Source organism: Sebastes fasciatus, chromosome 11 (genome assembly GCF_043250625.1).
Source record: "Sebastes fasciatus isolate fSebFas1 chromosome 11, fSebFas1.pri, whole genome shotgun sequence".
In the NCBI taxonomy this organism is placed as follows: Eukaryota; Metazoa; Chordata; class Actinopteri; order Perciformes; family Sebastidae; genus Sebastes; species Sebastes fasciatus.
This window is the reverse complement of record NC_133805.1, coordinates 20,658,748-20,674,086: the sequence shown is the minus strand read 5'-3', so window position 1 is coordinate 20,674,086 and position 15,339 is coordinate 20,658,748. Positions and strand designations below refer to the sequence as shown.

General features: G+C 41.8%; 1 protein-coding gene across 13 annotated transcripts in view; it reads left to right on the top strand.

The window, feature by feature from the left end:
- Positions 1 to 15,339, top strand: part of adgrl2b.1 (adhesion G protein-coupled receptor L2b, tandem duplicate 1) — a 95,464-nt gene that overhangs the window by 36,856 nt on the left and 43,269 nt on the right. For 10 of the 13 annotated variants that reach the window (XM_074651481.1, XM_074651479.1, XM_074651482.1 and 7 more), the window contains exons 3-5: positions 2,203 to 2,416; positions 7,557 to 7,666; positions 12,198 to 12,998. In XM_074651481.1, coding sequence (XP_074507582.1) covers positions 2,203 to 2,416; positions 7,557 to 7,666; positions 12,198 to 12,998 — 1,125 coding nt within the window. Of the gene's footprint in view, positions 1 to 2,202; positions 2,417 to 7,556; positions 7,667 to 8,979; positions 11,024 to 12,197; positions 12,999 to 15,339 lie in introns of those variants that run through there. The other 3 variants (XM_074651484.1, XM_074651491.1, XM_074651483.1) reach the window with 3 other exon arrangements.

Here is a 15,339-nt window from a genome sequence, read left to right as displayed (position 1 = left end):
TTATATATATTTTAACTTTTTAGACAGATTTGTCATTACTCGCCCAGTTACAAGTTGAAAAGACAGTCATTAATGAGGCAGAGACTGTACGCAGTTTTGAGAAAAGGCAATTTGTTCTTTAGGTCGCCAGTACAGTCTAGATACTCCCCCTAATTGATGCCGTGTTAGCCTATGACCAGAGAGATCTATACAGGCGAGGGAGGTGGAAGCCGGCGAGGCACAAACCCAATCAATCGCTCGGCCTTTGTTGACAGCAGCATGCCATCATGCCATAGTGGTCTGATAGATGGGCAGAGTCTCCAGTGGACAGCCAGAGAAAGGAGGTTACAAAGGCAGATGGCTTGTGCATGTGTGTGCGTGCGTGTGTCCGTGAGGGTGTTTTAGCCCGAAAGACGGGTCTCTCCGCTCAGAATTTTAAAACCCCATGAAATGCATTCTTTCTGTCTGCTGTCTGTAGCTGCCGTGATAAACCCGTCACTCGTTCCATGAGGAATGGCAGGCGGGACGATCATTAGTCTTCGCAGTAAAGCCGGCGACTTCACTCTGTGTTTTATCATCCACCATTCTGGACAGGTTTTCTGAAAGGTTTGGGTAATTGTAGTGGTTATTGGAATAGATGGAGTGACCCCACAGCCCTCCACTTATGGTTCGGCTACACTGACGTCTTCTAATGAGGTGATAAACAGTCCAGCTAAGCAGAATCTACTGGCCATTAGACAGATCATGGCACTATAATGAAATGTCTAGTGGCCGAATGCCAGAGAATTTATACCATTAGTTTCATATTTTGTTATACTGCTACCACTACTAGTGCATGCAGAGGTTTCTCCTAATATGGGATGACTCCAACATTATACTCTCAACAATGTTTCACAGATGTCTGTGTTTGCTGGGGTGACATGTGCGGACTGACATAGAGTATCATTATAAGTGAGCCAGGCACAGCGGGCTGAAATGGCTAGCAGAAATGTGGGTCGGGGGGTTTCGGGGTAGGAATTTCAAGCCGGAACCACTTCAACTTTGAGCAGTTCAAACAATGCTAATTGCGTCAGGCCCTGACTGTCAGAAGTGTGAGGATAATTAGAGTGAGGGGGCAAAGTGAACCCGAGGTGGTAAGTGTTAGTACATGACAATGCTCGGGAGCCAATGGGAGCATGGAAAAGGCAACAGGCTGAAAGGAGGGCTAATTAGGAGAGCAGTGCAGAAAATACAAATGGTAGCTGCCCCCTCAGGGACCCCACTATTGCTGCAAACAACGGCGATTATTGACAGCTCATGCAGCGCTCTGCTTGCACTTCTTAAATGGAACACATTTGCATGTTCTACTTAGATTTTACCTAATTGTTTTCTCAGAATTGCAGACATTCGTGGATCATTTTAACCTCAGATAATGGATTTCTTTCTTTCTTTAGTTTTTTTTTATTGCTTTTCTCTCTCCTTTGCAAATCTGCATATCTTTAGTTCCACCCTATTTGTGACATGACATTTTATTACTTAGAGAAAGGAAATGCGGAGGAAGAAATAACCTATTTCATTGTAATTTGCTGAAAGCGGGGACAGATTTGAGTGAAATAGTTAATTTTCCCCCAAAGTAGAGCTGTTTGGCTGCACTCCCATCTGCTGTGTTCCACGTATAGATTTTTCCTCCTGTGTGTGGACTCCAGACTCTTCGATCCCCGACACTGTAAAATGGATTATATTACACCCCATTCTGCCCGGATTTTGTCTTTTCCTCTATCTTTCTTTACAGAGCAAGTAAAGCAAAAGAAACAAATGAGGGGGCTTTCACGACTGTAAAACAAACTATTCTGGGTCCAGATAGGTTTGGCTCCTCGGTGGATGTTCCCTACTAGGTGGAGGCCTTCCTGACGCTCTGCAGCCTATGTGTTTGCTCAAGAATTTATGAGGTTACCATTGGTCTCCAATGACTTCGATTTGATGTCTTAGCCAACATCCAAGACCGCAGAGAGATGGAGAGATGAATTGTTTCGTCTTTCTCCATTCCTGTATCGCGTGTAATGGCCCGTCTGTTTAAAACTGTGGTAAACATTGGACTGCTGTTGCCTATTTATTTTGTGCCAGCGGATTTTTACCGCATGATGTGTGGTCTTTATTGTATTGAAGCAGTGATCCCTTTAACTCATTACTTTTATTATTTGCCTCTCTAAGTTTTGTCTCTGTCTGTCTTCGTGTCTCCGTCAGGGTTCAGCCGCGCGGCCTTGCCTTTCGGGCTGGTCAGGAGGGAGCTCTCGTGTGAAGGATACGCAATTGATCTCCGCTGCCCGGGGAGTGATGTCATTATGATCGAGACGGCCAACTACGGCCGAACTGACAACAAGATCTGTGACGCTGACCCGTTCCAGATGGAGAACGTCAACTGCTATCTCCCCGATGCCTACAAGATTATATCACAAAGGTAAAACGCTGGGGGAGAGGAGGGATCTTATTTCACAAACATAACCAGGAGCTGGCAAAGTACGGACCTTCTTTTTTTTTTTCTCTCCTTCTGCGCCAAAACATTTCTGCACACAAAAGAAACGTTTAAATTATCACCCTGCTCGTGCAGCCACCTACATACCGGACAATTAATCAACATCTCGCACCTTTTTCTTTTTTCCTTCATTGACTAGATTATGTAGGTGGCATTTTCGAAATCAGAAAACTGGGGCACCGATTAATTCTTGACAGGCAGGAATTGACATGCATGCGCTGCGGCAGAGCTCTTCACACCAGCTGCGCGTTGTTGCTGCTGTTTGAGTCATAATCAGTGCAGCTCAGAGAGACTGAGAGTCACATGAACACCCTCTTAATTCCCTATCTGGAACATTGGGCTTGCTTTGTTCAAACACTTGTACTGCATTGAAGTGGCTTTGCCTCAGGTAGCGAGCAGTGCCCATCATCATGCCTTTTATCCTGGTTACCCTCTCACAGGATGCTGCTTTTGCTGTCAAACGACAGCACAGCAACACTTCAACTCGACTGCTGCGGCTCACCCCTAGAGGTGTGTGTATTTTTAAAGGGCACTGGATGAACTATTCATAAATAGTAACCAGCGCAGTTCATCTTCTAATGCACTGCTCTGCCCTAACCTGGCCCCCCTTAGGCTAGCTTCTGCTCATCATCGCCCACCATCTTACTCCTCTGGGTTTGTTTTCCCTCATTCACTTCTGTATTTACCTCCCATGAGATGCAGCAGTACAGAATAGCTCAGGAATAGATCAAGTCCTACTGTCTTACTCTGTCTCTCTGAATTTACAGCTGAGTCCCAGTACTCTTGTACAGTAACATGCCGCTGACAGTGTCCATGCCCCTTGGTTTGCACCACATCTGTTGACAAGTCAGACTCTCACTTGCTGCAGCTGAACTTCAAACCTATCTCCATAGAAGATTCCCTGGAGGCGCTGAGCGAGCGAAAGCTTTGAGAAGACTCTGCACCGCAAGTCCTTAGCCAGAATTATTCTAATGATTCAGATCAGAGGAAATGGGCTCCTGACCGTAATTAAGGTTGATGTGATAACCAGGGATGTTAAAGTAGTCACAAAGCTCTGGGAGACCCTAATCAGTCCTCCTTCAGTCCGCGGTAAACTAAGACAAGGAGGATATTTAAACGGCGAAACATTAAGACACAATTCTCTGCCAATGTCGGGGGAAGATTAACAAAAGGCAACAGCACCAGAGACAGATAAACAAACATATTAAACAGGATTGGGGAGATAGAAACAGTGGGAAGTCTGCCGCACAGAGTGGCAGTTTTGTTGGTTTGGAAATTGCGACAAAAAAAAAGTATTCATCAGCAACCCATTTTTCACAACAAAAGCAGCTAGACAGGAATCGAATGTCTTGATTTTCAACAACATCTACATCAAAGTGTTTTGTCAAGTAAAATGTTTGGATGTTGTGATAAAAAAAAGGGGAAAATGTACAAAGGTACTGATGGAAACTCAGGTTACTGGTCCTGTTTAATAGTCAGGTGATCGTTCCCTCAGAGATGTACTGTAAATGTCCGACCTCTCTCTCTCTGCTGACCTTGTTCCCTCCACCGCTCTCTTTTCTACTTGTGTAGGTTCAAAAACGATTCACACACACAAGAATGTAAGGCTGTTTTGCTGACTTACATTACCTCATTTCAATAGCCACAGACTCCCTGACCCAGTGAAACTAACAGAATAGATGTTTCCTCTGGTCAGAGGTGAAGCTCTTAGATAGATAGAAAAGCAAGCAGGATTCAAACACTTAAACACCACGGGATTGTGCTCAGTGCAATAGAGATTACATGCAGCGATTTCAGCGGCAGTTTAAAACAGAGGAAGCGTGTCTAAATGCTTAGCAACAACACCTCCCTTTTCTTCAAAGCATCTAAAAATTGCAGTACAATAAATACCAGAGTGCATTCTCACAATGTGAAATAAATGAGCAGTGGTGGAAAAGTATTGAGATCTTTTACTTAGCTGCACTAATTGATATTTTTACATTAAAAATGGATACAAATGCAGTGACACACCCACAGAGAATTATCACCCTACTCTGCAGTTCCCCTCAGCTTTGATGTCTTTCGGCTCATTGTTTTGGTTTTCTGGCTCGCGACTTTACTGTTTTGGTTCAGTCAAGTCTTGCTGCTCTCATTGGACTCAACCAAAGTAGGCAGCTGTTTCAGTGAAAAAGCTCTAACAAACTGAAACATCAGACAAAGTAGTGCAGCAATTAGCAGCTAAAGAGCCAGATATTCCCCTCAGGAGTTGGTAGAGACCAAAACAGAGCAAAAAAGAGACTGAATATGGCTTAGAGGTCTTGTGTTTTTCCTTGATATGTTGGCTAGAACATTTTGTAGGCTAAGTTATACAACTCATAGTATTATTTGTATTATTATTTATTTATTTTATATATACAGTATATTATTATTATTCAGTATTTTTTGTTTTCTTTTTTATTATGTATTTATTGTGTTCTTGTGTCTTTTGACATTATCTTTGTTTATGTTTATTGAAAAGAAGCATGGCAATACCATGTTTTCTATCTTGAAAAAATGATGCTTCATAATAACAAAAAATAAATTAAAAGAGAGTGAATATTGGACTTATGTTCATCAGTTGGCCAGAAACAGGACTCCAAATGAACTTTAATGTTGCTCCGTATCTCCTGGCTGTGTAAATAGGTAATAGTTTGCAAACATATTTGCCATATCAACTTAAAAGGTGATAAAGTTAAAAGTTTTACTTAAGTAAAAACACTTAAGTATTAACAGGCAGTTCCCCTCAGCTTTGACGTCTTTCGACTCATTGTTTTGGTTGTCTGGCTCGCAACTTTAATGTTGTGGTTCAGTCAACATTTAAGTATTGACAGGCTGCGTCTGAAATGGCATACTATGCACTACATACTCATATGTGTACTATCGTTCTACATACTTTTGTGTGTATAAACAGTAGTATGTATCGTTTCGGACGCACTGAGCAATAATTTACGACGTCACTTCCTGAGAGCCTCCTTGCCGGTTGGAGATGCGTAACCATGGTAACCCGTGCCAACCTCATGTGACCAAACGACGATTTGCGAGAATCTAAGTCTGAACTAATTTAATAAACATATATTACACATAGCAAAGTGAAATCTTATACTTACAGTTAAATTGAAGCTTTATTGACGTTACAGAGCTGTCCGTCAATGTCTGTTATGAACGTTGTTATTAGTAGTATGTTATACTATTGGTTTCATACTAAGGTTTTAGACATACTAAAATATCTCACATACTGTTTAAGCGTATTAAATAGGATGTTAGTATGGAATTACGGACGCAACCACAATGTACTGAAGTATGAAATCAACTATGATGCCGACTGGCTCCTTTCAAGGTCTATAGACCTTTTCAAACCAATAACATAAACCTTCTGAATGGGCCCCTTTGTATTACCTGTTGCAATGTCTGTTAATGTAGAAGCTGACAGGAAGTAGAAAGCTGTTGCCCTAGCAACTGAATGGCAATGAAAAGGTCTATATTATTATATGCATTTTATTATCTGAAGGTTATTATGAGTGATGCATCAACATGTAAGCAACAATCTAATATTGTAGCCGGTGGAAGTGGAGCAAATATTATTATATATAAATGTATTAATAATAATACATTAGAATGCATCATATTTAACGAGTTAATACTATCTTTTGTATGTTTAAAGTAAACGACAAGTATCTGAAAATTGTACATAAGTACATTACTTGAGTAAATGTAGTTTCTGCTGTTCGGCACTAGTGTCAGTCAGGCTTTCAAACCACTGAATTAAATCGATTATCTCTGGGTGTAGTTGAAGTGACTCTGTTGCTTTCATCTGCTGTCAGTCACTTCACATTTTGATGCAGTGACCCTTGTCCCTCTCAGCAACTCTCACTGCAGTGAAGCCATAGAAGTGAATCTCTTAAGTGCAGCTGGCACCGTACTGTCAGTGATGTTGGAGTTGATGCTATTTCATAACTTCATAATGGACTTTTGCACATTTTTATTCATATATATAATGTTTAATAATCCATTAGTTGCGAGGGGAAGGCTTTTGTTATGAAAACGCATAGCTGGATTTCGAGTGCGGCTTTAAAAGCAAAGTCTCTTCTGGTTAATGTACATACATTTACCTTTTTATTCATGACTCTAACGTCCTGCGTAGTTGAAAGTGCAGAGTCAAGGCTTTGTGGGGTTGTTGTGCAGCACAATCCCATTTTGCAGCGACAGAAAAGCCTCTTGAATTACTAATGATTCTTTGAAAGTCATGTCCAATGTTGAAATGTATGTCCAACTTGCATGACTGCTACTGACCTTCTAAAATATTTATCTCCGGCTTGCAAATTGTTGAATGTCCTATTTTGGTGTCAATTTCTTCTTGTTTGCCTCTGTTGCTGCTGACATTATTCTCAATCCCTTGGCCTCAAGAGAACTTGATTGAAGTGGAGCCAATTTCACCCTATACACTATTTACACAAACGCCGTCCTCTGCTGTTCTTTTTCCCCCCCTCTCCCTCTATACTTGAACTTTTTTAGCACCCAGAAACATCTGCAAACACACACACACACACACTTCACACATCAGACTGTTAATTCACTATTCATTATTTCATACTTGAGGTCAAATAACCTCTTATAAATAAAGACACATTCGCATCGTGTTTGTTACATACATACTGTACAGAGGAGCCACCATTCCAGTCCACTCGCATGTCACCGCCACCTGTCCTACTGTATGTGTTTTAATGAATGTCTTCCCTTTCAATAGCGGTATGAAGACGCTGTTAAAGGAAATGCCATCGCAAATTCCTAACATGCCTTTAGCTGCCCTCTCACTCTCTTATTCATTATCACATTTACATCCATCTTAATGCTTTCATTCCTCTCTCTGTTTGCCAAGGGTTAAACTAGAATGCATATGTGACAGTCCTGGCTGGGATTTCATCTGTTTCTTTGTAGCTGTAACCATGAACTCTTTTCCCCACTCTGTGTTATTAATGTTGTCTTTTGCCGAGTACTCTTGCTGTGGGTAGTCATGATGAAATCTCTGGTCAATCTTTTTTTTTTCTAGGTGCAACAACCGTACGCAGTGTGTGGTTGTCACTGGCTCTGATGTCTTTCCTGATCCATGCCCTGGCACCTACAAGTACTTAGAGGTCCAGTATGAGTGTGTTCCCTATAGTAAGTATCGCCATCCAAATCTCATACTGAACTCTTATTGTGTGTTTTTTTATTATTAAAGTGTCTGTAGACTAGACAGCTGTACTGTAACTACAGTCTCTCTTCAGTTGCAAGTTTGTTTTACAGATGGTACTTCAACTGGAAGACTAGCATTAATAATGATAAATTAAGTTGATGTATTGAAGTGTTGCCATTTAAAGGGTCTGTTCACCAAAAATTACAATTACAATTTTCTCAATTACCTCCAGTGGAATCCAGCCATGCAGATAGTTTTGGTTTAATTTTTTATGCAGGTTTTGAGATATCCGTCTTCAGGTTTGGGGTTTTGATAGCTGCTTCCTTTTTGGATCTGGTTCCCGGTTGGCAAAATCAAGCTTAACAGTGAACGCCCACTTTTTGAACGGCTCCGATTCCAGAAAGAAACTTTCATTCATTCACTTCATTGACATTTCAGACAATCCTTATATAAAGGGTTTTAAGCATGGAACCAAGCCAACCAGCTACGAGGTGAATCATGACCATAAAACATTTGATTCGGAGCAATAAAAACATTGAAAAACAGAAAAAAGGCAAAGGTACAAGACTGTGTACATAATTATTTACTACTTATCCCATAAACCATTGCGAATGGCAACTTGCCACCTCTGGAAACTCCTGAAAATAACCATTGTCGATCTAAAATGAAGACAGATTCAGCAACTGCACGCCTTATTTCTTGCTTCAAATGTTTTCAGAAACACATTTCGGTGAACTACTTTCACATTATAGAGAAAGTTTCCAAACGAGCCGCCATATTGGCCCCGTTTGAAATCCGGGAGCAGCACGTACGAGCATGTACCCCCACTAGCCGTTCGTGGGTGTGGTAAACATTTGAAACAGAGAGCTCCACCAATCAGAGACGTCTCTGTTACACTTAGTAACTTAGTAAGTAGTGTAGTACTTCTCCATGACGTTGCGACTGTTGAGCTCTATACCCAGATTTGTTAAGCTCAAAGGCTAAAGACCTCCTTATTGGACCTTATTGTTATTTATGTTAATGTAATGGCTTAAATTAAACGTCTGATTGTTGTCTGGTTAATGTGCTCTCTGCAAGCCAGCATCTGAACTCGGCCAAAGATTTTTTGTGAGGGAGAAGAATCATCCCCCTATGACCGCGAGTAGACTGGGTGTTTTTGTAGTTCAACAAGATCAACTTCTATACATATCATATCAATATTTTAAGCCTGATCTTTAGTTTTTAGGGAAAGTAGCTCATGAAAAATATGTTGTAAAAGTTAGTAGGAATGTGTTTGTTATTACAATGTAGTGATACGTATTTAACATGTCTTTTCATGTCGTAGCAGGTTGGGAACATTAATTTTCTGCCACTAAAAACTGTAGTGTTTTAGTGTTTAGAGTTATAAATGGAATCTTTGAGTTTTAGTTAATCACGAGTTTACTTTGTATTCAATATATTGGATTCAATACAATGTTATCGAACACCATCTCTGTCCGTGTTACATTTCTGCTTCCACCTCCGCACGACAGAAGTAAATGGAATTTGTGGTTTGAAGCTTGCGGTGCTCACAACAATGAAAAAATGACATTTAAAAAAAATTTCAAAAGCTAAATCCTTTTCACAAACAGTATCCCTGTTACTGTGGATAATCCACAGAAAACTTTTGATTGGAACAACTTTCTACTTAAGAAATATGTTGCTGTGAGCAGCACAAACAAAATTACATTCACCTCTATTGTATTTGGATGGTGAAGGAAAATCTCAGAGGCAGATTAGTTTTAGTTTAGTTTATTTGAGAAGGGACAGTGCAAGTTAATAAATACACATGGTATAAAAAAAATGCCAGAATTAGCCAAGAGGACATTTTTCATCTTTAGTCCCTGGCAAAGGTGGTACAAAAGGCTTCCTAAAATACATCAAAAATAGAAACAAAGACAAGGCATGCTGTTTAAAAGTCTTCCTAAAATACATCAGAACAAAAACATAAAACAGGGCATGCAGTTTAAATGTTGGAAAAGAACACACAGTTGTTAAAAGCAGTATATTTCCAAACTAAATATAACCCAAACTATCTGCATGACCAGGGGTAACTGGGAAAATTGGGGGAACTGACCCTTTAAACGGCTTTAATAACTGTCCTTTAGATTTTGTGTCTTTTGCTGAGATCATAAAGGAGAAATTACAAAGAAATGGACACATTATAGGTCTTACAATAGCACATTACATTCACTAATGTCCTGTAGAAACAGACTACAGAGACTTCCAGAGTAAAACAGTATAAGTGATAAAAATCCCAAAAGTTAAAACAAATTCCTGTAGTCGGTCATGGATCAGCTTTAGTGTTTAACTGTGAACATGGTTTAATTAAATGTACCGTAGAGCTGGTTAAATCCGGCACTATTTAAACTCTGTCTATGGTTTCTGATTTGAGTTAATCTACCTTAAAAGGGTGTTTTAAAGTAGTTTATAAGAGCAGCTTTAGGCTTCATCCCTGCCTGTGAAAGTACTTAGTATTCAAATTGATGAATTGTAAACATCTTCCGAAATATTCACCTCTTTTTCTCTTCTTTCAAACAGACCTCCCTTTCACCTCCTGTCCCCCACCCCCGACTAACCTCTAGTGCTCTCATTTTTTTTAAACTTCTAATCTTTCACATATTGTCTCCAGCCTCTCCACCCCCCTCCACCCAGTGGAGTGTACGCAGCCTCAACAGTCCACTAAAGAAACTCCATATTAGGCCGACTGTTCATCAGTCATCTCATGTGCTGTTGCTCTCTGTGGCTCATTTAAAGAGTTTGGTCTGTAACATTAGCACCGTGTCATGTTTTGCGTGTGTGGGCGAGCAAGTTTGGAATCGAGTTTTTGATTTGTGTTTATAAAGTTTGAACAAATTCCACCCCTTCAGTCAATACATGCCAAAAATAACTCCTGTGATGTTTCTCTAAGAATGCTATCCATCTAAATATGACCAGGATATATTTTTTTTCTCTCTCCTGCCACTTAGGAGACGCATTTTTAGAGGGATTTATTTTACATCGGCCAATGCATTATTTTTTTGGCAGTTAAAGACGGTAGGAATGAAAGGTTTAATGCGCTGGAAAGCATGGCACATAGCTTGTCTCCAGCCATAACTTTGTCTGTTTTTATATCCTAGGATGAGAGGCCGTTTCACTCACAAACACTTTTTTCCCCCCCTAGCTCTTCTTCCCGAAGCAGCCCTGCAGTTCATCTCATGGTCATATCCTCCAGCTAATTCTTCTCTTTGTACCTGGTAGTTGACTCATGATAACCTTTCTCTCCCTCTTGCACTCTTTTTTGCTTTCTTTTCCAATGCCTGAAATAGAAGTGGAGCAAAAAGGTAAATGAGTGGTCTGGTCCTCCCCCCTCCCCTTCCTCTGGCTCCTTGTTCTGTGGTGTTGAGTACAGCTCCCCTCACGTCTCCTCCCCCCACCTGATTGCCTCTCCTGTCAAATGCTAAACCCATAGGAGGATTGTTTGCACCCATGGAGTCCAAATGAATTTCAAAAACAGAATTTCAAATGACATCCACGGTCATCGGATGTAGTTTTTTTTCTCGCAATGTGGAAGAAAACACCAACTGTTGGGTGTTGATTTGTTCCAGGGACTCTTGCCTAGCACTGTGTGAACCCTTGAAGAATGAGTAGTTGTGTGTATATATTCCTATTTGGCGTAGTCTTAGTTTGCTTGGCCCAACTTCTGCTGCACCCATAGCACGTGATGTGAAATAGCAGTGATGGCTGAGTGAGATTGGCACAGACAAACAAAAAAAAAAAAGTTTGAAAGGAAAACAACTATGTCTCTTTTTTTATCCAGAACCAATTAATTTAAATGGGAATCTTGCCATGGCCTCTCTCACCCATCAGTGGTTACTCTTGTCTTCTGCCGCAGAAGTAGTGAAAATCCTTTACGACTGTTGTTCGATCTATTCCCCAACCTCCACTTTCATTTTACCTCTGCTTTGCTGCCGCCACCACCATTGACAACCTGTTGTTCACTCTTATCACAAGATGTGAAGTCTGTTCCCTTTTTCATTTTGGTTTACGACCTCAGTCACGTCAGTATGCATGTGCAGTGTGTCCATATACCCAGCTGTTCATGTGGCATTTGACGTCAGAGACAGGCTGGTATTTAAAAAAAGAAAGTGTGAACTCTACTCCTCCCATTTCCCATGTCTTTCATTTGCAGGATTTTTGTACCCTTTTTGTTCATATTTTATTTTGTTTTGTCCCTGTTAGGATGTAGCAGCAGACCCTTGAGATGCAAGTTCACGTCACATTTCTCATTCTGAAGAATCACTACGATGCATTCATTTATTTTCTTTTTCTCCCTATTCATTAGCAATAGTGCAAAAGCATTAGTTAAAACATTCCTCCAAATTCACAATCCCTGATCTTTTTTATCCTGCACTTGAGTTGTACAGCAGCAAGAATGATGCGTGTCAAATGTGTCAACACATGGTTGAAATATTTTATGCCTTACTGTATTTTGTTTCACTCTCTTCTGTCTACTAGTTTTCATTTGTCCCGGGACTCTGAAGGGTGTAGGAGACGCCACCTTCCTGTTCGAGGCAGAACAGCAAGCGGGGTCGTGGTGCAAAGACCCGCTGCAGGCCGGCGACAAAGTCTTCTTCATGCCCTGGACGCCGTACCGCACCGACACCCTCATTGAGTACGCCTCTCTGGAGGACTTCAAAAACGGTCGCCAGACGACCACCTATAAACTGCCGCACCGTGTTGACGGAACGGGCTTCGTGGCCTACGATGGCGCCATCTTCTTTAACAAGGAACGCACTCGCAACATTGTCAAGTTTGACCTGCGCACTCGCATCAAAAGCGGCGAGGCTATCGTTAATAATGCCAACTATCACGACACCTCGCCTTACCGCTGGGGCGGCAAGACTGACATTGACCTTGCGGTAGACGAGAGGGGCTTATGGGTGATCTACGCCACAGAGCAGAACAATGGGCGCATTGTGGTGAGCCAGCTCAACCCGTACACCCTCCGCTTTGAAGCCACATGGGATACGGCGTACGACAAGCGCTCTGCCTCCAACGCCTTCATGGTGTGCGGCGTGCTCCACGTGGTGCGCTCGACCTACGAAGAGAACGAGAGCGAGGCCAGCCGGAGCCAAATTGATTACATCTACAACACCAAGCTGAGTCAAGGCGAGTACACTGACATCCTCTTCCCCAACCAGTACCAGTACATCACCGCTGTGGATTACAACCCCAGGGACAACCAGCTATACGTGTGGAATAACTTTTACATCCTGCGCTACGACCTGGACTTCGGGCCAGGGGATCCTGCTGAAGGTGAGAGCGCCTCTTGTGTAATTCACTGTCCTTTGTGTAAGTGCTCTATTGTTGGGTTGCAGCATGGCATGTCACAGATGGCTGCCTTTTAATTTTGGATGCAATTCAGGTGTGATAAAGAAAAGAGGGGTGTGTTAGTCTTGGGGAAAGGGCTCATTTGCAGACAGAAATTACAGATTCGCCTTGGAATGAGGGATAGCTCCCAGTGGGACTGAGCCTCTTCAGAAGACCGTTTCTTTATTACCATGAGGCAAGCTGAGGCACTTGCTCCAGCGGAAGCTCGGACCCTATCAAATTCTTTAATCTCAGACCTTATCCGCCACCATTATGAATACATATATACAGTGTGTATATATATATATATATATGCTGTGAATACATTGTAGAAGTATGGTGCACAGTATGCAGAGGTCATCCTCTCCACCTTACCTTGGGATTTCAAGTTGCGTTTCCATGGCTACCTCATCAACTTCACAGAAGCCTTTATTCTTTTTTTTCCTGCAATAGATCAGGAGCTAATAGCCATCCTATTGTAGCTTGATATTTTAAAACGCACCACGCTGAAGTGGGTGTGAGTTGTGTACCACATGGTGAATCAGCGCAGGAGAGTCGCCGAGAGATCAATTACAGTGAAGAATCTTGTCAGGCGGTTAGAGGGCTTAAATTAATCTGTGAAGTGCCGAGAGGTGGCATACGTGTCATCAGACAGGGACCTTGCATTAAGTTGATAATGGGCTTAATTACCTGACTGCAGCCACCTTATCATACAGAGCCGGGCTAAGTCCCCTGTGTGAAGTAGGGAGACAAGGATCTTGACCCGACTTCTGGTTACATTAGAAGCTCAGGTTTCCCTCCGAGCGCTGGTCTGGATTATGATTTTTAACTTCTGGATATTCGGGAGGGGTTGCCGGGGGAAATTTGATTCTTGACCTAAGCTGTTGAAGCGGGGTTAGCGCTGATGTCTCAATGGCGGCTGTGTGCTCCTGAACTCTGGCCTCTTGTCAACAAGTCTGTTTGTTTTCCTGCCTTTCTCCCCAGCATGATAACTCGACACCCAAAGGGTGCTGGTGGTGGTGGTGGTGCTGAGGGGGTGGGGTGGAGCACGAGTTTGTGTCCGTTCTGCTGAACAACCAAAAGCCTCAATTAAGAGTATGTTAGAGGAGATATGAAAAATACTCAAACTTTAATGAGTTCTCCAATGCATGCAAACTGCCTGCTCAACTGTTCACGTCCTGATGTATGTAAATGTAATTAACAACTGAATTATCATAATTACCCTCCTTGTCTCAAAAGAGGCTCGGCGAGGAGGAAAGTGGCCATCACAGAGCATTTTCAATGAAGGGTTTAATGTGCTCTCTCAGCTACTGTAATGCCTCGGTAAACATAAATGCCACATAGGCTCAGTGTTGCCACTTGCTTTGGGAACAGCGCGTTTAATCAAGGAACCCAACAGAACATAGCTGTTGATTTCACTCATTATTCTAAATACCCGTTTCCGTCCGCTGTTCTGTTATTGGGATCCAATCAGAAATGCGTCGTGGCAGCAGAACTTGTCACTGTGGATCATTAAGTGTGTTTTATGGGAACATTTTGAAATGTTGTGAGCTCAAGGAGGAGAGAGGAGGCATCTCAAGATGCCACAACCAGCAGCGGCAGCACACCGGGCTTTTGTGAATGGCACTTGAAAATAATTGGTTCTTGTTTATTAGTTTTTTTTCAGATCTGCACCTTTAACTTCTTTACTGTGAAGCTATTAGGATTTATTGCTGCCCATGATATGGCGTTGAATTAAACAACCTATTCTGCAGGGTAATCTAATGGTGCTGAAATAATGTCTCTCTCTCTGAAACTGAGGGGCACTTGAGGCGTAAAGGAAATTAATTGTGCCCATTAAGATTCATCGACCACAGAGTGAAGTTACCTCGAACACCAAAACCCAGTATATTTCTCTTCTTTGTAGAACTTGTGTAACCCAATGAGCGTCTGCGTCCTTTTCTGTCAGAAGCATCAACCTTGACTGTAATGCTCATCCTGGAGAGGTGCTGGAGTGTCTGCAGGATTAGGGGTTTATATTAAGGGAGTTTTAGAAAAGTGATCAAAGTAGAAAATAACTGACCTTAGCAACTTCTTTTACCTTGACTGCTGCGGGTTTCTTAATTCTGGCTATGGTTGAAATGATTAGCTAAGATCTATCCCCATATTGATCTTTTACGCTTATTGTTCCAAACAATTCACACGTATTTAAAGAAAATGTCTACCCTCTGCTAATGCATTGTGAACACAAACCAGCAATGATCGATACTCAGAGAGTCCACCTCCTCAGAGGTCTATCTAAAAGAGG